General features: G+C 44.5%; 1 protein-coding gene across 10 annotated transcripts in view; it reads right to left on the bottom strand.

Moving 5' to 3' along the window:
• Positions 1-22,526, bottom strand: part of PAM (peptidylglycine alpha-amidating monooxygenase) — a 275,158-nt gene that overhangs the window by 221,456 nt on the left and 31,176 nt on the right. For all 10 annotated transcript variants that reach the window (XM_069752269.1, XM_069752296.1, XM_069752313.1 and 7 more), the window contains exon 4: positions 9,382-9,439. In XM_069752269.1, the coding sequence (XP_069608370.1) occupies positions 9,382-9,439 (58 nt within the window). The remainder of the gene's footprint in view (positions 1-9,381; positions 9,440-22,526) is intronic.

Genomic DNA, 22,526 nt, shown 5'->3' with positions numbered 1-22,526 from the left:
CACTGAGTAAGCAGTTAGATACCGGTAACTAGTAGAATGTGAATATGAGTGCCCGTCATGGACTCTAAGCTTAATATAACGTAGATGGTAGCTTATCGTGTGCGGGATCACCTCCTGATGATCCCGTGGCAGTGTGGGCAGAAAGTCTGGCTCAGTATCAAGGTTAATTGTTGGGAAGAAAAATAAATGTGACTTATAAGTGTAGTAATGATAAATGATTTTATATATGGGACAGGATTCCAAGTCAAGTAGGACAAGAGGGGACTCTAGGAGGATTCAGACCATGTCGCTGCAGAAAGATCATACCCTCCTCCGGAGTTGCAATATGTTCAGTTCCAGACAGAAATTTCACCAAAATAGTGGAGGAGGGCGACCAAGAATACGCAAAATGGGACCTCCGGAGCTCCCGTGTGATGAATGAAAAATCACGTCGCTTTTTCAAGGTGTCCTTAGACAAGTCTCTGAAAAATGTTAGGTGGCCGTATGGGGAGAGCAGAAAACCTTTTTCGGAGGAGAGGTCAAACAGTTTACCCCTGACCCAAGCTGGAAAAAAGGAGACAATAATGTCTCTTGGCACATCTGATGGGAGGTACACAGGTCTTTTAATTCTATAGACTCTTTCTGTAATATTGGGATCTTTGAGGTCAGGAAAGAATTTAGAAATCATTTTGTGAACATAGTTTTTCAAGTGAGGGGATTTAACGGATTCCGGGACGCCCCTAATCTTTACGTTGCATCTACGTCTATGATCCTCGAGAGTCGCCAAGTTACTTTTGAGTGAGTCTATGTCTCTTTGCAGATTTTCTAGTAGGGCTGAGGTCGCAGAAGGGGTTGGTACAAGATCCGATTGGGGAGAGTCACAGCCCCCAGAGGAAAGGTCCTCCATACTATTGTCTGAAGAAGAGTGCACAGAAGACTCGCATGAATCATGTGTTGGTGAAGAATGATCGCAGAGGGAAGATCTAGAGGAAGATAAGGACGAGGAGGACTCCAGGTTTTCCGCAATGGATGACAACGCTTCCTTTATATATGACTCTGATGCTGCTGTCTCCGCACAAGGTGGCCCGGTGCTTGGCGGATTGAAAGAGAGCAAGATTTTATCTTGTAATAGAAATTGTTCCTTCATTGTTTTGTTGATACGGACGCAGAAATCTGTCATCACTTTGTCTATAAACCCAGTGAGAATTGTTTCTGTAGCTTTCATCTCCTCTGCATTGGAGAAAGAGTGTGTTGCTTCTATGGAGGAGTTCTCCCCCCCCCCTACTGGGACAGACACTGGATTTCCTCAATGGTGCCACTTGTGAGTGGCGGTTTATTAGTGGAGTGTCGTCTGAAGACGGTGGCAAGACAAGTTGTGTTTGCTGGGTCAATTGTGACAGTGGAAAGGTTAGAAAAGCTGTACTACACTGAGATTCCTTTATAGCCCCTCTGGAGTCTGCGTCCTCAGTGTCAGAATGCTTTGCTTCATGGTGCCTCTTAATGTCAGAGATGGCTTTAACGGAGCTTGGGACTATGAACTTAATAGGCTCAGCCCTGTGCCTCTCTGTTATCTGCTGTCTCGGCTTGGGCACGAAAGAGGGAGCATTGTAATTCAGTGTGCGGCTAGCAGCCTGTCTTGCTATGCCCTTTGCTGCAGAGCCGCTGTTAGATGTGGGCGGGGTCGAGGGCGGGGTTTCAACCTCCCTCCTGCTCCCCTTCCCCGCCGGTGAATACAGAGCTGCCGCTTTATTTTTTAATGGTGCGCCGGTCTGAGGGGCTGGATCAGGTGGATCCAGAGATTGTGGAGCGGGAGCCGCCCGTGGAAGAGGCTCACCTGCTATTTCTCCTGCAGCTGAGTCGGCGTCCTTGCTTCTAGCAGCGATGCCGCTGCGAGCCATGGGCGTGGCGGTGGGCGGAGCTCCAGCGCTCCTTCTGCCTCCACTTCTCAGCGAAGTCGCGGCTCTGGGTCCATTCCCAGCGGCGGCTCCGGATTGCGTGCCAGCAGCAGAGAGCACCCGGGACTTCCTGGCTGTGGCCGCTTGTGCTGATGGCTTACCCGGTGTCTCTCCTGTAGCTGGGTCCGGGTTCCTCCATTGGGAAACAGAGACGCCGCACGTTGTGGGCGGGGCTTTGGGCGGGGCTTCAGCGTCTTTCCTTCTTCCCGGCCCTGCCAGCACAGGCAAGGCCGTGGCTTTGGGCCTACCTCGGGAATTAGCAGCGGTCCGTGAATCTGCCATGTAGGGACCTGCAGGCTTAAACAGGGGGGACGCTGAGGACAGACGCTTGTCCAGGGGTCCACTAGTAGACGAGATAAGTCTGGGGCTTGATGGCACCAGGGAGTGCGGCCTCCTCTTGTCTTGGGAGCACAGGCCTGCAGCAAGGCCTCAGCTGCAGTCCATATGTCCTGCAATTGCTTGAATCTTCACAAAAGCTGTGATTTTTATCTTGTAATCTGGTCTTGGACACGTTAAATAAAGATTTGGGCAGTTTCTTCCCAGAAAGTAAGCGAATTGCCGCTAATATGAAGGGATTTTTCAGGAGCTCCTGTGACACAGGTCTGCTCCCAATCCCTTGCAAGCCACGCCCCCTTTTACATATTTTTTAACCCCTTTACGCCCAAGGGTGGTTTGCACGTTAATGACCGGGCCAATTTTTACAATTCTGACCACTGTCCCTTTATGAGGTTATAACTCTGGAATGCTTCAACAGATCCCAGTGAATCTGACAATGTTTTCTCGTGACATATTGTACTTCATGACAATGGTAAATATTCTTTGATAGTACCTGCGTTTATTTGTGAAAAAAACGGAAATTTGGCGAAAATTATGAAAATTTCGCAATTTTCCAACTTTGAATTTTTATGCAATTAAATCACAGAGATATGTCACACAAAATACTTAATAAGTAACATTTCCCACATGTCTACTTTACACAATTTTGGAACCAAAATTTTTTTTTGTTAGGGAGTTATAAGGGTGAAAAGTTGACCAGCAATTTCTCATTTCTACAACACCATTTTTTTTTTAGGGACCACATCTCATTTGAAGTCATTTTGAGGGGTCTATATGATAGAAAATACCCAAGTGTGACACCATTCTAAAAACTACACCCCTCAAGGTGCTCAAAACCACATTCAAGAAGTTTATTAACCCTTCTGGTGCTTCACAGGAATTTCTTGAATGTTTAAATAAAAATGAACATTTAACTTTTTTTCACAAAAAATTTAATTCAGCTCCAATTTGTTTTATTTTACCAAGGGTAACAAGAGAAAATGGACCCCAAACATTGTACAATTTGTCCTGAGTACGCCAATACCCCACATGTGGGGGTAAACCACTGTTTGGGCGCATGGCACAGCTCGGAAGCGAAGGAGTGCCCTTTGACTTTTCAATGCAAAATTGACTGGAATTGAGATGGGACGCCATGTTTCGTTTGGAGAGCCCCTGATGTGCCTAAACATTGAAACCCCCCACAAGTGACACCATTTTGGAAAGTAGACCCCCTAAGGAACTTATCTAGAGGTGTGGTGAGCACTTTGACCCACCAAGTGCTTCACAGAAGTTTATAATGCAGAACCGTAAAAATAAAAAATCATATTTTTTCACAAAAATTATCTTTTCGCCCCCAATTTTTTATTTTTCCAAGGGCAAGAGAAGAAATTGGACCCCAAAAGTTGTTGTACAATTTGTCCTGAGTACGCTGATACCCCATATGAGGGGGTAAACCACTGTTTGGGCGGATGGGAGAGCTCGGAAGGGAAGGAGCGCCATTTGACTTTTCAATGCAAAATTGACAGGAATTGAGATGGGACGCCATGTTGCGTTTGGAGAGCCACTGATGTGCCTAAACATTGAAACCCCCCACAAGTGACACCATTTTGGAAAGTAGACCCCCTAAGGAACTTATCTAGAGGTGTGGTGAGCACTTTGACCCACCAAGTGCTTCACAGAAGTTTATAATGCAGAACCGTAAAAATAAAAAATCATATTTTTTCACAAAAATTATCTTTTCGCCCCCAATTTTTTATTTTTCCAAGGGCAAGAGAAGAAATTGGACCCCAAAAGTTGTTGTACAATTTGTCCTGAGTACGCTGATACCCCATATGAGGGGGTAAACCACTGTTTGGGCGGATGGGAGAGCTCGGAAGGGAAGGAGCGCCATTTGACTTTTCAATGCAAAATTGAGATGGGACGCCATGTTGCGTCTGGAGAGCCACTGATGTGCCTAAACATTGAAACCCCCCACAAGTGACACCATTTTGGAAAGTAGACCCCCTAAGGAACTTATCTAGAGGTGTGGTGAGCACTTTGACCCACCCAGTGATTCACAGAAGTTTATAATGCAGAACCGTAAAAATAAAAAATCATATTTTTTCACACAAATTATCTTTTCGCCCCCAATTTTTTATTTTCCCAAGGGTAAGAGAAGAAATTGGACCCCAAAAGTTGTTGTACAATTTGTCCTGGGTACGCTGATACCCCATATGTGGGGGTAAACCACTGTTTGGGCGGATGGGAGAGCTCGGAAAGGAAGGAGCGCCGTTTGACTTTTCAATGGAATTGAGATGAGACGCCATGTTGCGTTTGCAGAGCCCCTAATGTACCTAAATAGTAGAAACCCCTCACAAGTGACACCATTTTGGAAAGTAGACCCCCTAAGGAACTTATCTAGATGTGTGGTGAGCGCTTTGACCCAGCAAGGGCTTCACAGAAGTTTATAATGGAGAGCCGTAAAAATAAAACAAAAATTTTTTCCCACAAAAATTATTTTTTAGCCCCCAGTTTTGTATTTTCCCGAGGGTAACAGGAGAAATTGGACCCGAAAATTTGTTGTCCAATTTGTCCTGAGTGCGCTGATAAGCCATATGTGGGGGGGAACCACTGTTTGGGCGCATGGGAGGGCTCGGAAGGGAAGGAGCTCCATTTGGAATGCAGACTTAGATGGAATGGTCTGCAGGTGTCACATTGCATTTGCAGAGCCCCTAATGTACCTAAACAGTAGAAACCCCCAACAAGTGACCCCATATTGGAAACTAGACCCCCTAAGGAACTCATCTAGATGTGTTGTGAGAGCTTTGAACCCCCAAGTGTTTCACTACAGTTTGTAACGCAGAGCCGTGAAAATTAAAAAAAAAATCTTTCCCCCCAAAATTATTTTTTAGCCCCAAGTTTTGTATTTTCCCGAGGGTAAGAGGAGAAATTCGACCCCAAAAGTTGTTGTCCAATTTGTCCTGAGTACGCTGATACCCCATATGTTGGGGGGAACCACCGTTTGGGCGCATGGGAGGGCTCGGAAGGGAAGGAGTGCCATTTGGAATGCAGACTTAGATGGAATGGTCTGCAGGCGTCACATTGCGTTTGCAGAACCCCTAATGTACCTAAACAGTAGAAACCCCCCACAAGTGACCCCATATTGGAAACTAGACCCCCCAGAAAACTTATCTAGATGTGTTGTGAGAACTTTGAACCCCCAAGTGTTTCACTACAGTTTATAACGCAGAGCCGTAAAAATAAAAAATCTTTTTTTTTCCCACAAAAATTATTTTTTAGCCCCCAGTTTTGTATTTTCCCAAGGGTAACAGGAGAAATTGGACCCCAACAGTTGTTGTCCTATTTGTCCTGAGTACGCTGATACCCCATATGTTGGGGTAAACCCCTGTTTGGGCACACGGGAGAGCTCGGAAGGGAAGAAGCACTGTTTTACTTTTTCAACGCAGAATTGGCTGGAATTGAGATCGGACGCCATGTCGCATTTGGAGAGCCCCTGATGTGCCTAAACAGTGGAAACCCCCCAATTATAACTGAAACCCTAATTCAAACACACCCCTAACCCTAATTCCAATGGTAACCCTAACCACACCTCTAACCCTGACACACCCCTAACCCTAATCCCAACCCTATTCCCAACTGTAAATGTAATCTAAACCCTAACTGTAACTTTAGCCCCAACCCAAACTGTAGCCCTAGCCCTAACCCTAGCCCTAACCCTAACCCTAGCCCTAACCCTAGCCCTAACCCTAGCCCTAGCCCTAATGGGAAAATGGAAATAAATACATTTTTTTAATTTTTCTTTAACTAAGGGGGTGATGAAGGGGGGTTTGATTTACTTTTATAGTGGGTTTTTTAGCGGATTTTTATGATTGGCAGCCGTCACACACTGAAAGACGCTTTTTATTGCAAAAAATATTTTTTGCGTTACCACATTTTGAGAGCTATAATTTTTCCATATTTTGGTCCACAGAGTCATGTGAGGTCTTGTTTTTTGCGGGACGAGTTGACGTTTTTATTGGTAACATTTTCGGGCACGTGACATTTTTTGATCGCTTTTAATTCCGATTTTTGTGAGGCAGAATGACCAAAAACCTGCTATTCATGAATTTTTTGGGGGGGAGGCGTTTATACCGTTCCGCGTTTGGTAAAATTGATAATGCAGTTTTATTCTTCTGGTCAGTACGATTACAGCGACACCTCATTTATATCATTTTTTTATGTTTTAGCGCTTTTATACGATAAAAACTATTTTATAGAAAAAATAATTATTTTTGCATCGCTTTATTCTCAGGACTATAACTTTTTTATTTTTTTGCTGATGATGCTGTATGGCGGCTCGTTTTTTGCGGGACAAGATGACGCTTTCAGCGGTACCATGGTTATTTATATCTGTCCTTTTGATCGCGTGTTATTCCACTTTTTGTTCGGCGGTATGATAATAAAGCGTTGTTTGTTGCCTCGTCTTTTTTTTTTTTTTCCTAACGGTGTTTACTGAAGGGGTTAACTAGTGGGCCAGTTTTATAGGTCGGGCCGTTACAGACGCGGCGATACTAAATATATGTACTTTTATTGTTTTTTTTATTTATTTAGATAAAGAAATGTATTTATGGGAATAATATATATATTTTTTTAATTATTTAGGAATTTTTTTTTAATTTTTTTTTACACATTTGGAAAATTTTTTTTTTACTTTTTCCCAGGGGGGAACATCACAGATCGGTGATCTGACAGTGTGCACAGCACTCTGTCAGATCACTGATCTCACTTAGAGCAGTACAGCCTTCACAGTGCCTGCTCTGAGCAGGCGCTGTGAAGCCACCTCCCTCCCTGCAGGACCCGGATCCGCGGCCATCTTGGATCCGGGTCTGGAGCAGGCAGGGAGGGAGGTAAGACCCTCGCAGCAACGCGATCACATCGCGTTGCTGCGGGGGGCTCAGGGAAGCCAGCAGGGAGCCCCCTCGCTGCGCGATGCTTCCCTGCACCGCCGGCACATCGCGATCATCTTTGATCGCGGTGTGCCAGGGGTTAATGTGCCGGGGGCGGTCCGTGACTGCTCCTGGCACACAGTGCCGGATGTCAGCTGCGATAGGCAGCTGACACCCGGCCGCGTTCGGCCGCGCTCCCCACGTGAGCGCCGCCGATCGCGCTGGACGTACTATCCCGTTTGTGGTCATAGGGGCCCACCCCACCTCGACGGGATAGTACGTCCGATGTCAGAAAGGGGTTAAAACTTTTTTTTTTTTTACTTTTTGCATGCCTCAATAGTCTCCATGGGACACTAGAAGCTGCACTACTTTGATCGGCTCTGCTACAAACAGGCATGGTCAGATTATGTAGCAGAAATGCTCACTTGCTATGACAACCATAGTTGTCTGCTGGAGACCTCTGGTTGTCATGCCAACCCATCGATGACAGGTGATCACGTGACGGGGTCACCGATGGGCGGTATTTCCAGCATGCTTCCGGAAAGCGCGAGTTAAATGCCGCTGTCAGAGATTGACAGCGGCATTTAACTAATTAATGGCCGCGGGTGAATCACGATTCTACCCGTGACTGTTAGAGGCACATGTCAGTTGTTCAAAACAGCTGACATGTGCCAGGAAAGATGTGGGCTCAGCGCCGGAGCCCACATCAAAGGGAGGGATTCCGACGTGGGCGTACTATTACGCCCAACATCGGAAAGGGGTTAAAGGGAATCTGTCACCAGGTTTTCATTACTTCAAATGATACCAGAATAATGTTGGGAAGGAGACCCTGATTCCAGCGATCTATCACTTAGTTTACTGGGTGCAACAGAGTTCTTAGATTTAGAATGCAGCAGAGCTCAGAAAGCTAACGTCGCCCACACCAGGCTCTCTGTGTACATTATCTATTGACAAGGAGCTGCTCAATCAAGTAGGAATTTGAGACCCAGTCCATGCACTCATGATCTCCAGCTGATAAAAACACTCATTGTATAGAAACACTAGTAACTAGCTCAATAAGTGGCATATCCCTGAAATCAGTGTCTCAGTCCCTACTTCATGCTACCCAGAGATTGTAAGCCAAAACACTGGTAGCATAACCTAAGCTGGCAGTATAACCTAAGCACATCATTTTGTAGGGAGTGTAGCCCCTATAAAATTATCACCTCTGTTATTCTACTCGAAGCCTCCATTCTGCAAAAACTGAAATGTAACAAAATCTGCTAATTCGGCTACTCTGTGAACCTTTGATGTAGCGAAGAGGCTCAGTGTGCTGTACTGCCCACTGTTCCTGCACACCCCTGCCTCCATCACTGATGACTGACAGCACTGGATTGCCTGTAGGAGCACTGTCTGCAGGGCAAGCCAATGCTGTCAATTAAAAGTTAGGGAGGAGGTGGGAATACAAAACCAGTAACCAGAACGGTGCACAAAGCCCCCGGACCACACCAAGGGTGCAACAAGTTCTCTAATTACCATACTTGACTTGACTTTAGTTTCTGCGACTGGAGGCAGCGATTAGAGCATTAAGGGGGTAATTATTATATGGGCTATGAGCTTAGTTTATACTGTCAGTTTGAGCTGACACACTCCCTTTAAGAGCGCAGATACCAATTACTGGAATCATTAGAAAAAGACAATGGCTTTCCCACATGATAAGCAACTTACGTAATATGAAAAATGGTAACAATAATGAAGCCTATATATTTCTTACTGCACAGCACTTTCACATGTTACATATGTATCCAGTGTAAATTCGCCAATACCTGACCTATAAAACAATTCACATTTAGCATACGAGTGCCGTTAGGACACATTGCTCTCCAAAGATATTCAGCATTTTAGGTAAATAAAAAGCCCATATAGTGGCGCAGAATGAAGCAGCGGGGCAGTGACAGAAAGCCAATATCTTACAAATGGCACTGCCTGGTAATGGCTGCCACAGGCATCGGTACTAAACTCCCCTGCTTCAATTACTCACACAGCCCCCAAGACACAGTTTGTTATCTTGACTTTAAGTAGCTTTTTTCTGCTTTGTGGCTGCATTACATAAGATAAATGTCAGTTTAGGTCTATGTGACAGACGATTAAGCTTATGATTTCAGAAGAAAAACAGTTGAATAATGCAAAGAAATGATGAGGGCTCGTTCCCTCCATACAATACATACCTACATAGGCTTCTTTCTCAAAGGGCAGCCGGTAAGACTTGCACAGATAGGTGTCAGACTGAAAAACAAATTGATCGTTCTTAGAAGCAAGGAAACGTTCATTTGGATCGCACGCAATTAGAAGACGGCCAAGATCATTAGACAGTGACAGCTTAATTTACAATATAGACAGCAAAGGGGAGCGCTCACATCCTCGTCATAGGAGGAGCACAACAAATCACAATATATTCCAAGGGAATTGCGTTCGGCAACCATTTATTAGGCACATAGCAAATTTCCTGTCTGAGCATCACCGGTGACCATTCCCTCAGCTAAAGAGAGCATTAAATGGGTTATCTCATGACGAAAACCTTTCTATAATTGGGACACACCAACACAAAATATGGAAGACCCCCTATTGGCAATGGAGCCATTTACAAGCAGGCGTTCAGATATTCCCTCCATACTGGCACCCTTCAGTGACTGACTGCACCAGGACCTACAACACATCACACCTTGGTAACATGAGTGCAGATCCACTACTGCTTCTCTGGGAATTGTAGGGGTCTAGGCCGTCGGTCCCCCACCAATCAGTAACTGATGTCATATCCTAAGGCAGACGGCTTCATGTATCTAAAGGTAGACATCCTCCATCTAGAAGAGGTCATCACAGGGGTGCACTGATTTAACAAACTTTGCAGCTTTCTACTAGATTATATAGGTACATGTATATTTGCTTAAATTGGTTCATTCATGAAGACAACCCATAACCATATGACCTATTAGGTCCATGTTCCTAACAGAATCGGGAGTGCTGAGATCCAGCCTGAAGAGATATAATTTGATGAGACAACTCATTGAAATAAAAATGAACAGCATGGTGGCTCAGTGGTTAGCACAGTTGTTTTGCAACACCAAGGACAACATCTCGTGTGCGTGGGGTTTCCTCCGGGCTCTCCAGTTTGTTCCCATACTCTGAAGACATAGTGATAGGGAATGTAGATTGTGAGCCCCAATGGAAATAGTTATGATGTCTGTAAAATGCTGTGGACTGTGATAACGCCATAAGAGATGAACAAACCCACACTTAAAAGTTCGGGGTTCGCCCTGAACAGTTACTGTCCGATGCTAAACGCCAAACACAGACTTCTCCCAGAAATCCATTGCAATGTTTGGAGTTCTCCAAGAAAAGGGAAGAAGAGGAAGGCAGAGGGAGAGAGGAAGGTAGAGGGGGAGAGGACAATAGAGGGAGAGAGGACAATAGAGGGAGAGAGGACAATAGAGGGAGAGAGGACTGAAGAGGGAGAGAGGAAGGTAGAGAGAGGACGATAGAGGGAGAGAGAAGGCAGAGGGAGAGAGGAAGGCAGATGAAGGCAGAGGGAGAGAGGAAGGTAGAGGGAGAAAGGAAGGCAGAGAGGAAGGCAGAGGGAGAGAGTAAGGCAGTGGGAGAGAGTAAGGCAGAGGGAGAGAGGAAGGCAGAGGGAGAGAGAAAGGCAGAGGGAGAGGGGGAGAGAGAAAGGCAGAGGGAGAGAGGAAGGCAGATGAAGGCAGAGGGAGAGAGGAAGGTAGAGGAAGAAAGGAAGGCAGAGAGGAAGGCAGAGGGAGAGAGTAAGGCAGTGGGAGAGAGTAAGGCAGAGGGAGAGAGGAAGGCAGAGGGAGAGAGAAAGGCAGAGGGAGAGAGGGAGAGAGAAAGGCAGAGGGAGAGAGGGAGAGAGAAAGGCAGAGGGAGAGAGGAAGGCAGAGGGAGAGAGGACAATAGAGGGAGAGAGGACAGTAGAGGGAGAGAGGACAGTAGAGGAAGAGAGGAAGGTAGAGAGAGGACGATAGAGGGAGAGAGAAGGCAGAGGGAGAGAGAAGGCAGAGGGAGAGAGGAAGGCAGAGAGAGAGAGAAAGGCAGAGGGAGAGAGGGAGAGAGAAAGGCAGAGGGAGAGAGGGAGAGAGAAAGGCAGAGGGAGAGAGGAAGGCAGAGGGAGAGAGGACAATAGAGGGAGAGAGGACAGTAGAGGGAGAGAGGACAGTAGAGGAAGAGAGGAAGGTAGAGAGAGGACAATAGAGGGAGAGAGAAGGCAGAGGGAGAGAAAAGGCAGAGGGAGAGAGGAAGGCAGAGAGAGAGGAAGGTAGAGGGAGAGAGTAAGGCAGAGGGAGAGAGTAAGGCAGAGGGAGAGAGGAAGGCGGAGAGAGAGAGGAAGGCGGAGAGAGAGAGGAAGGCGGAGGGAGAGAGGAAGGCGGAGGGAGAGAGGACGGCGGGGGGAGAGAGGACGGCGGAGGGAGAGAGGAAGGCGGAGGGAGAGAGGAAGGCAGAGAGAGGACGGCGGAGGGAGAGAGGAAGGCGGAGGGAGAGAGGAAGGCGGAGGGAGAGAGGAAGGCGGAGGGAGAGAGGAAGGCGGAGGGAGAGAGGAAGGCGGAGGGAGAGAGGAAGGCGGAGGGAGAGAGGACGGCGGAGGGAGAGAGGAAGGCGGAGGGAGAGAGGAAGGCGGAGGGAGAGAGGAAGGCGGAGGGAGAGAGGAAGTCGAAGGGAGAGAGGAAGTCGGAGGGAGAAAGGAAGGCGGAGGGAGAGAGGAAGGCGGAGGTAGAGAGGAAGGCGGATGGAGAGAGGAAGGCAGAGAGAGAGAGAACTTGAAGAACCATCTCTTCAAGAAAGCTTACACCCTGCAATAATCCCCGCTGCTGCCTCACCACCACTGGAGCTGCTTCAACCCTGAAAACTACTGTCACTTCTCCCATTATCCTGCAGACGATAAGCCTGAAAGGCCTCCTGTACGCAGGACAAGTTAGAAGATTCCTCTGTCAAATTTTGGGCAGCCTCAGCTTTGACTGCGTTTGTTGTTTTGCAAACACAGGGACATCAGTGCTCATGAGTGGACAAAGAGAGAAGAAGGCCCCTATACAAGAATATGGGCCCTCTGCAGTCCAATGGCTCATCACAAAGCACAATTCCACCTGATTAGGAAGTAGTAGTGGGCCCCTGACAACTTGGGCCACTGTGCAGAAACAATATATGGGCACTCTGCAGGCCAATGGCTCCTCATAATACACAATTCCACCTGCACAAGTTGCACCATTGGTATGAATTACATGAAGATGTCTCAACACAGAAAACCCCTTAAATGGTGAACTCACCCTGGAAAACATCATATTTTCCCAGATAAGTACGTCAATAACCTGATCTTTTCAGAAACCAGATACATAGCACCATATGAGAATACCACCAGACAAGTTATACTCGCAGATGCCTGCATGCAATATTACAACAAAGCACATAATTTTGTATAAATGCATAAAAATGCAAGTTTATGGCCAAAAGTTTGTCCTAAGCAGTGTCAGAGATTAACAACATCTCCTAAAGCTATAGATCCAAGATGTGCAGAGTTAATACTTACCACTTGTCTGTGGCTACAAGGAGGTAACTTTACATATAAGCCAGAGCTAAACAGGTCAGAAATACCAGTGATCCCGATGGCATCAATATTCATGTTACATATATGTGCACAGTCATGTTCCTGTAAGACTAATCCCCAACCCCTGGTGTGACAGAGTGCACATATTCTGCCTGCTCGGTGAGAGGGATGAGGACATGCAGAAAAGTGCCGCCATCACTCCCTGGGATCACTGGATGCTGTATATAGTGGAGAAATTACAGTTTTCCCTTATATATGCAAAACCATGTGCTGCTCGCAGAATATCGCCCCTCCAATAATCTTCCTGGCATTATTCCATAGCTGTTCTAATTTATAATCATGATCCAAGCTCAGCTAATAAATTCTCGGTGTACTACAGATGTCCTTGGCAGTACAAAAGTCAAAATTCATAGACCCTAATAGAGGCAGTGCATTTAAAAGGGGTATTCCCATCTCCAAGATCCTATCCTAATATGTAGTAGGTGTAATAATAATAATATTAGCAAATACCTCCAATTAGAAATGTAGCATAATAATAATAATAATAATAATAATTTTTATTTATATAGCGCCAACATATTCCGCAGCGCTTTACAAATTATAGAGGGGACTTGTACAGACAATAGACATTACAGCATAACAGAAATACAGTTCAAAACAGATACCAGGAGGAGTGAGGGCCCTGCTCGCAAGCTTACAGACTATGAGGAAAAGGGGAGACACGAGAGGTGGATGGTAACAATTGCTTTAGTTATTCGGACCGGCCATAGTGTAAGGCTCGGGTGTTCATGTAAAGCTGCATGAACCAGTTAACTGCCTAAGTATGTAGCATAGTTCTTCTGATTCACTGTGTCTCTTCCCTCATGTGCAGGACCTTATGTATCCATGGTTACAACCACTAGCAAATAGCTAACTAACTGTCACTATATCAGTGGTCGTAACCATTGATACCTAAGGTCCTGCAGTGCCTGCACGTAACGAAAGGGACATAGTGAATCAGAAGAACTATTCTAAATTTCTAATTGGAGATATTTACTAACATTATTATTATGACACTTACTACATATTGGTATAGGATCTTGGAGATTGGAATACTCCTTTAACATTTGTGTCACTTTCTTCAATTTAACACTCTATACATCCATCACAAATGAGAAGCTGCACAATAAGCAACATAATGGAAAGTGGTCTCAGTTAGTGATTCAGAGCCTGCAAACCCTGGAAGATATATGTTAGCAGAATGTATGCATTATATAATTATTTGTGTTTTGTTTTTTAGGCATGAAGGCCAAGTACAGTAGAAACCCAGCACTGCAAATAACATTAAAGAAATAACATCGCTGCTTGCTCTGCGACCTTTCGAATGCCAATCATTTATCATACAGAAAACACAAAGCCAGCAGGAAATCAATGGAGAAGTCGGCTGTGTATATCAGACACAACATCATATCACATGGCTGAAGGCGGATCTGTCCTTTTGGGAGAACATACATATCACTTACACACCTCCGCGTTCTTATTAATGACTTCTGCAGATATAGCGGAGCTCGCTGGACTTTTTCAGCACATTATAATAATCCATGGGACAAATACAGAGTATATGATAGTTACTAAGAAAGTCTGGGAAAAGCAGCAAACTCAAATATATCAGTAGATCTCCTGGAATAACAAAGCGCAGAAAGGATATGGAGTCACCCGGGGAGTGTAATAAGCCAGAGAGAAACCTATCTGCAGAAAAACTTCTCATTTCCACCATAGGCCACGTTCCCACTATCAGCTTTTCATGTGGGGTATTTTCGAAAAAAATGCAAGTAACTTATTTGAGTTAATGGGTGCAAAAATCTGCAACATCAAAAACTCAAAAAAAGCTAAAGGTGGGAGCGTAGCCTAAGGCTACGTTCACATTTGCGTTGTTGTGTGTTGTGTTGGCGACGCAACGCACAACGCATGCAAAACGCATGCAAAAACGCATTGTTTTGTGACGCATGCGTCCATTTTTGGCTTGATTTTGGACGCAAAAAAAATGCAACTTGCTGCGTCCTCTGCGCCCTGACGCTTGCGCCAAAAATGCTGCATGCGTCACAAAATGCAAGACAACGCATGTCCATGCTCCCCCATGTTAAATATAGGGGCGCATGACGTATGCGTCGCCGCAGCTGCGCCCGACGCAACGCTAATGTGAATGCAGCCTAACTCAGATTTAGCCAAGCTGTGGGACCAATCATCATTGTTTTTTGTGCTATCAACAAAAAAATTGTAGTTGCCCACACCAGCCATCAAATATTGTAATACACACAGTGTTGGCACTTCGTCTTTCTTGCAGCATAATATAGGGCAAGAAAACCTGCTTCCAATGATATATCGCGGGCTGCTTGTTGCAGTTTTGATAGAATCCCTGTGGTCAGAATGCTGACACTGTGTGCATTGTCAGCAAGCTGCTGATCAGCGGTGGGGGTGGAGTTATACAGATTAGCTTGACTTCTGCACTATCTTCAATGGAGCACGGTGACCCGCTCCTCTGCGCAGGCGCCAGATTCCCAGCCCTGCAGTGTGAATACATCATAACACACTGAGGCGGGATCTGGGGCCTCCGCTACACAAATGCTCCGGTGACGTCACGACAAAGAGAGGCGGCTGCGCCCGGAGGACACAGGGGGATGAATGACGTCTCAGTGGCGGATGACACAAGGGGAGAAGACATACTTCCGGGAGACAATGCAGGTATGGCGCGAAATTTATAAAAGTGATTATTTCAGCATTCCTAGGGATACTAAACATAAGAGCCACCTTCACAGAATGAAGCCTTAGTGCTGCTGAAGGTGGCTCTTTTACTTAAAAAACGCCCTGGGGGGATGACAGGTTCCCTTTAAGGCATAAAAGCATTTAGAAGCCCCCCTGTTGGACAGCCAAAGGTCCTCCCAAACCATTAATTGGGGAACACTAGTAGAAAATAACAAGCTAAACACAAAAAGAAAGAAGCAAAAGTGGATGTGATGTCTATAGAGAAAACAAAAAAAGGAAGCACGGAGGATTGTGGATACGCCGCTCATCTAACTGTATTCATGTAATGAAAAAATAAAAAAGAGCCTTTCCTTTAATTATCTGCAATTAATTTTAAATAATAATATTTATTAATATTTAGTAATAATTTTATTACAAGTGTCACACTAAAACATAGGAGTCATGGACAAAAACTATGAAAACATGGTAAAAACAGCCACATGTACAGCCATATGTATCTATATATATATATATATATATATATATATATATATATATATATATATATATATATATATATATAATTATCTAAGGTCCACTTCCGTCTGTTTGTCTGTAACGGAAATACCGCTTTGCTGATCGGTCGTGCCCGGCCGCGACCAATCAGCCATATACACACACACTAGATGGTGGCCCAATTCTGACGCATTGTGTATTCTAAAATATTTATGTAGGTATTTTATTTGTGAAGATATAAGAATAATGCAATGAATACTCAGGATTCGGCCGGCAGGGTGCGACCAATCAGCGACAGGCGCAGTCCGGCCGCGAATTGGCGCGGGATTTGAACCACGCTTCGCTGATTGGTCACGCCCGGCTGAATCCTGTGTATTCAATATATATATATATATATATATATATATATATATATATATATATATATATATATATATATATATATATATATATATATATATATATATATATATATATATATATATATATATATATATATATATATACACACACAGTTATATATACACACACATATACCGGTATATATATATTTTTTGTATATACATAGATATACACACATGCAGCATTTTGACTTGTAAGTCCCGGAGTGAGGGCTCACACTAGGTGAAATTACTCCCAATAAAGTTGATCTGCTGTCTGTAACGTAATCCAGATCTGTTATTCTGGCAGCCATGTGAGACATATCTCCCGTGCTGGGAGCCAATTCCCATTCATAGCTTTTCTCACGAGGAGCCAATATGATAAGGACCTGTTACTGAGACACTCATGTCTAGGAACAGGGCAGAAAATTTCTTAGTTATCAGCCTGGAGAATTTTAAAAATAGCTCAGATATGGAAACACTGTCAAGGCAAATACACAGTCGCTGAATACTGATGTACTGGCATCCTGTGATATAAGAGGAGGTATTTGCCCTTTTCGGACACCTTGATTATTGGAGATCTAGGGTAGTGACTGTTTTGTGAACATTTCAGGCTTTTCACATGTCCAGTGCTCATCTGTGAGAGCAGATCCAGCAGCAATCCATTGACAAAAAAAGTTATGCACTCACAGCTTTTTGTCCAGCTAAAAATAAAAAATGATTTCAACTGGATCCGTTTTTTGAGCATTGTAGTCAATGGAAAAATGATCCATTAAATAGCCATCCGTTTTAGCCAAGCCCAATAATTTCAGTTGGAATGGCCAACTTGTCTATTGTGTATGGGGCCTCCTGGCTTTCCATGGAAGACGAAGAATTAGATATTTTGAATTTCAGGGCTCAATTACTTTGTTCCTAGGGGAGATAAGGCACCGTCATACGTGTCTGGCAGTCGTTTTTGCTCTCCTCCCCATGCAGAACATACAATAAGCTCAGACGAACTGATTGTGCTTGGGTATTGGAGTCAGGAAAGAGAGTTGTTGATCTAAGTATAATTTGGAGAAAATCTATCTAATGTGCATACATTTCTCGGATATATTTTATTTTCTACTGAATTTAAAGAGAACCTGTCACGTCCGATAATGCTATTAATCTGTAGATGTAGGGTTAATCTGCATGTTACTAGTGTTATAAATGGGCCCGACTGCAATATTGAAAGTCCAACACCCGGGAGAAAATGAAGTCTATTTCTCCAGGGAGCCGCCGGCTTTTAGTCATGCAGCTATGCCAGCGCGGCTACAATAACGGAGAATGGCGGCTGTAAGAACGCCCGGCACTGACTGACAACGGGCTGTGCAGTGCATCAGTACAGAGCCAGCTGTCATTCAGTGCCGGGGCGTAGTTACAGCCGTCGTTACTCGAGGCACACCACTATGACTGAAAGCCGAGGGCTCATGGGAAAAAAAAGATTCTTTTTTGGGGGTTGCAGAATTTTTAGTACAGCAGCAGGACACCTTAATAACATTATTAAACTGCAGATTTATCCCATATCTGCAGGTTAACAGCGTTAGCAGACCTGACAATTTCCCTTTAAAAAGGTGTATGCAGAAAGTGCACCAAGTCTTGTATGAATGTGATATAACTAATGAAGCAAACATCTTTACATCCATGCTAAATAACACTCCTGGTGGGCCCTACATCTCCGCACCCACCATTCCTGGTCTCGTAAACAACAAGAACTTGGATTGTAGAAGCATACGAGGAATACAGTGAACATTCTTCATAGTGGCAGCATTACATTTTCAGGGGTAACTAAATACTTTTATTACAGAAAGCTTCAAATTACAGAAACGGATATACTCCTGTAAATGTAGTCATAGTCACAGCTAGAAAGTATGCTATAGTGATACGGCTTCTCAACACAATGTCAAAGGATTTCCTAGTCAATAAGAAACTCTCAAAAATCACATTGATCACTAAGCAACAGATTCTGATTTGCATCTGTGTCACATGGATCCCCATAGACTTTAATGGCAGATCCACAAAATCTGATCAGAATAGGACCAGCTCCGAGTCAGATGGAGCTCACTCTTGGCTCGGTGATTTTAACGGATGGGTAAATACATCCATTCTACTCTACGGTTCCGAGTGCAGTTCGATAACAAAAAAAACAAAAACGTGCAGCACTAGGAAGTGTCACACATGTATGAATGCAGCTGACCACTAAAGGAGGCCATACGCATTAGATGGTGGTGGCCAATCCCATTGATTGTGGCAGAATCTGATGTGAAGGAGGGTTTGACCTGTCGTATTTCAACGCGTGATTCCTTTTTTCTTCTGACAAGGTTATCTGTCACTTTTGAAAGAAATGTGAAAAAGTTCTGCCAGTGCAATGAAGCCGACCAAATATCTTTTCTATAATTTGTACATTATTGGAGGATAAACTACACCTCCCGACTTACATATTGCCGACATTTCAGTCAGATCTACAGTACAGACCAAAAGTTTGGACACACCTTCTCATTTAAAGATTTTTCTGTATTTTCATGACTATGAAAATTGTACATTCACACTGAAGGCATCAAAACTATGAATTAACACATGTGGAATTATATACTTAAAAAAGTCTTATGTCTTTTATTATAGGTACTTCAAAGTAGCCACCTTTTGCTTTGATGACTGCATTGCACACTCTTGGCATTCTCTTGATGAGCTTCAAGAGGTAGTCACTGGGAATGGTCTTCCAACAATCTTGAAGGAGTTCCCAGAGATGCTCAGCACTTGTTGGCCCTTTTGCCTTCACTCTGCGGTCCAGCTCACCTCAAACCATCTCGATTGGGTTCAGGTCTAGTGACTGTGGAGGCCAGGTCATCTGGCGTAGCACCCCATCACTCTCCTTCTTGGTCAAATAGCCCTTACACAGCCTGGAGGTGTGTTTGGGGTCATTGTCCTGTTGAAAAATAAATAATGGTCCAACTACGGTAAATTCAAACCGGATGGAATAGCATGCCGCTGCAAGATGCTGTGGTGGTTCAGTATGCTTTCAATTTTAAATAAATCCCCAACAGTGTCACCAGCAAAGTACCTCCACACCATTACACCTCCTCCTCCATGCTTCATAGTGGGAAACAGGCATGTAGAGTCCATCCGTTCACCTTTTCTGCGTCGCACAAAGACACAGTGTTTGAAACCAAAGATCTCAAATTTGGACTCATCAGACCAAAGCACAGATCTCCACTGGTCTAATGTCCATTCCTTGTATTCTTTAGCCCAAACAAGTTTCTTCTGCTTGTTGCCTGTCATTAGCAGTGGTTTCCTAGCAGATATTTTACCATGAAGGCCTGCTGCACAAAGTCTCCTCTTAACAGTTGTTGTAGAGATGTGTCTGCTGCTAGGACTCTGTGTGGCATTGACCTGGTCCCTAATCTGAGCTGCTGTTAACCTGCGATTTCTGGTGACTCGGATAAACTTATCCTGAGAAGCAGAGGTGACTCTTGGTCTTCCTTTCCTGGGGCGGTCCTCATGTGAGCCAGTTTCTTTGTAGCGCTTGATGGTTTTTGCCACTACACTTAGGGACACTTTCAAAGTTTTCCCAATTTTTTGGACTGACTGACCTTCATTTCTTCATTTCTTCAAGTAATGATGGCCACTCGTTTTTCTTTACTTAGCTGCTTTTTTCTTGCTATAATACAAATTCTAACAGTATATTCACTAGGACTATCAACTGTGTATCCACCAGACTTCTGCACAACACAACTGATGGTCCCAACACCATTTATAAGACAAGAAATCCGACTTATTAAACCTGACAGGGCACACCTGTGAAGTGAAAACGATTCTCGGTGACTACCTCTTGAAGCTCATCAAGAGAATTCCAAGAGTGTGCAAAGCAGTCATCAAAGCAAAGGTTTGAAGAACCTAGAATATAAGACATAATTTCAGTTGTTTCACACTTTTTTGTTAAGTATATAATTAAACATGTGTTAATTCATAGTTTTGATGCCTTCAGTGTGAATGTACAATTTTCATAGTCATGAAAATACAGAAAAATCTTTAATTGAGAAGATGTGTCCAAACCTTTGGTCTGTACTGTAGATCTGCAAGCACAACAGGAACAGTACATTAAGCATTTGTGTAGCCAACCGTGTATGTATGAACCACACATGCTTGGTGTATGGATGAAATGATTCTGCTTCCTAGACTCATATTGTAAAGTATGGAACTGTTTCAGAGAGAACACATGAAGAATGGTCAAGTCACGCTTTTTAGTGTCTTTTGACAACTGAAGAGGTTAAAAGACGCTCAAAATATATGAGGAGCAAGTCGATTTTTTACATAAAAATGCACCATTTCCCCTTTTGTGCATTTTCTGTGTACCATACTTTTTTCAGGCGGGTTTCGGAGTGAGCCTCCAAAAAAGGCATCATGTGCACATATCCTAATAAATATTGTACTCACTCAGCTGCTTGAGGTCAGCACAGGAAACAGTATTGTTGCAATGTTCAGGCAAGTTTATTCAAAGTTCATAAACCCCTCCGGATGGCAAAACTAAACAGAGCCTTTTCTTGCACAAAATGAAAACAAACTGAAAATAAGTAGTCCATAGAGTACAGCGGGTCCGCCTACTCAGGTCAGTGCCCTTAGGAACACACAATGGTGAAAACACACTGCAAGTAAATAGTCCATATAGTACTGCGGGTACGCAATGAGAGACTTGGCCTCCATTTTATCTGTCAAACCACGCCACTGGGGGTTGGGATATGTGAGCAGGCATTCCCACCCATCTCTTATGACTGCTCGTAAAACCCAGCCCTGGAATGGCCAAATAACAGTCTCAGCATTATATGTGCTGGAGCATGCTTCCGAACTCACATCACCGCAGCTAATAGCTGCAATGACACATATCTTCCCCTCAAGGACTCGTCCAATGGGCAGCATACATACCCTCCCCCTCTACTCAAAGCCGGTGGGCTTGACATCTTCTGCCAACAAACAGTGGATCCTCGACAGAGCCTCAGCATTGCCATGCAGTTTCCCTGGCCTATGCTGCACATGGAAGTTAAAATCCTGAAGTGCTAGGAACCACCTTGTCACTCGAGCATTGTTCCCTTTCTTTTCTCTCATCCACCTCAGTGAAGCATGGTCTGACACTAGTCTGAACCTCTTGCCTAAGAGATAGTACCTTAGAGAGTCCAATGCCCACTTGATGGCTAAACACTCCTTTTCCACTATGGAACAGTTTTTCTCTCAAGATGACAACTTCCGGCTAAGATACATTATGGAGTGCTCTTCCCTGTTCACCTCTTGAGATAAGACAGCGTCCAGCCCAACAACATCCGATGTGTCTGTCTGGACCACAAACTCCTTTGAGAAATTGGGTGCTACCAGCAGCGGCTGTTTACACAGGGCAAGCTTCAGTTCCTGGAAGGCCGTCTCCGCTTCTGGAGACCACTTGGCCATAGTCGACTTTGTCCCTTTAAGGAGTTCTGTCAGAGAAGCAGCTACCATGACGAGGTTTAGGATAAATCGGCTATAATAGCCCACAAAGCCCAGGAACGCCCTGACCTGCTACTTTGAGAGGGGTTGTGGCCAGCCCTGGATCGTCTCAATTTTATTTATGCTTTATTTTGCCACTGGATACAAAGTAGCCAAAATATTTGGTTTCCTCCATTCCCAAGGTGCATTTCTTCGGGTTTACAGAGAAGCCGGTCTTCCGTAGAACATCAAAAATCGCCTGGACATTCCTCAGAATCTGCTTCACCTCCTTTGAGATCACCTCTCGACACACTTTGGGAATCCAGTATGGCTTCAAGTTGACCCGGACATGAGGTTCTGTCAGGACGCCATGATCTATGACCTTCGTACAATCTGGAAGTTCTGAGAACAGGTCTCTGTTACGCTGCAGCAATTTTCAACAATACTACTACTGCGAAAAATATTTAGTATTGAGATGTCTCAGTGCTTCTGTGAGCGAGACAAGGTGTCTGTCGCCTTAACATCCTCCACACCGACATCGGACTTGGCAAGCAGACAAGGAGCTTGCATAGGTTCTCGGTCCTGCCATGGTTTAATCAGGCTCACATGGTACACCTGGTAGGGCTTCCGCTTCCCCGGTTGGTGGATTTTGTAGTTGACATCACCAACTTTCTCCACT

Source organism: Ranitomeya imitator, chromosome 1 (genome assembly GCF_032444005.1).
Source record: "Ranitomeya imitator isolate aRanImi1 chromosome 1, aRanImi1.pri, whole genome shotgun sequence".
NCBI classification, from domain to species: Eukaryota; Metazoa; Chordata; class Amphibia; order Anura; family Dendrobatidae; genus Ranitomeya; species Ranitomeya imitator.
This window is presented reverse-complemented; position numbering and strand designations above follow the sequence as displayed.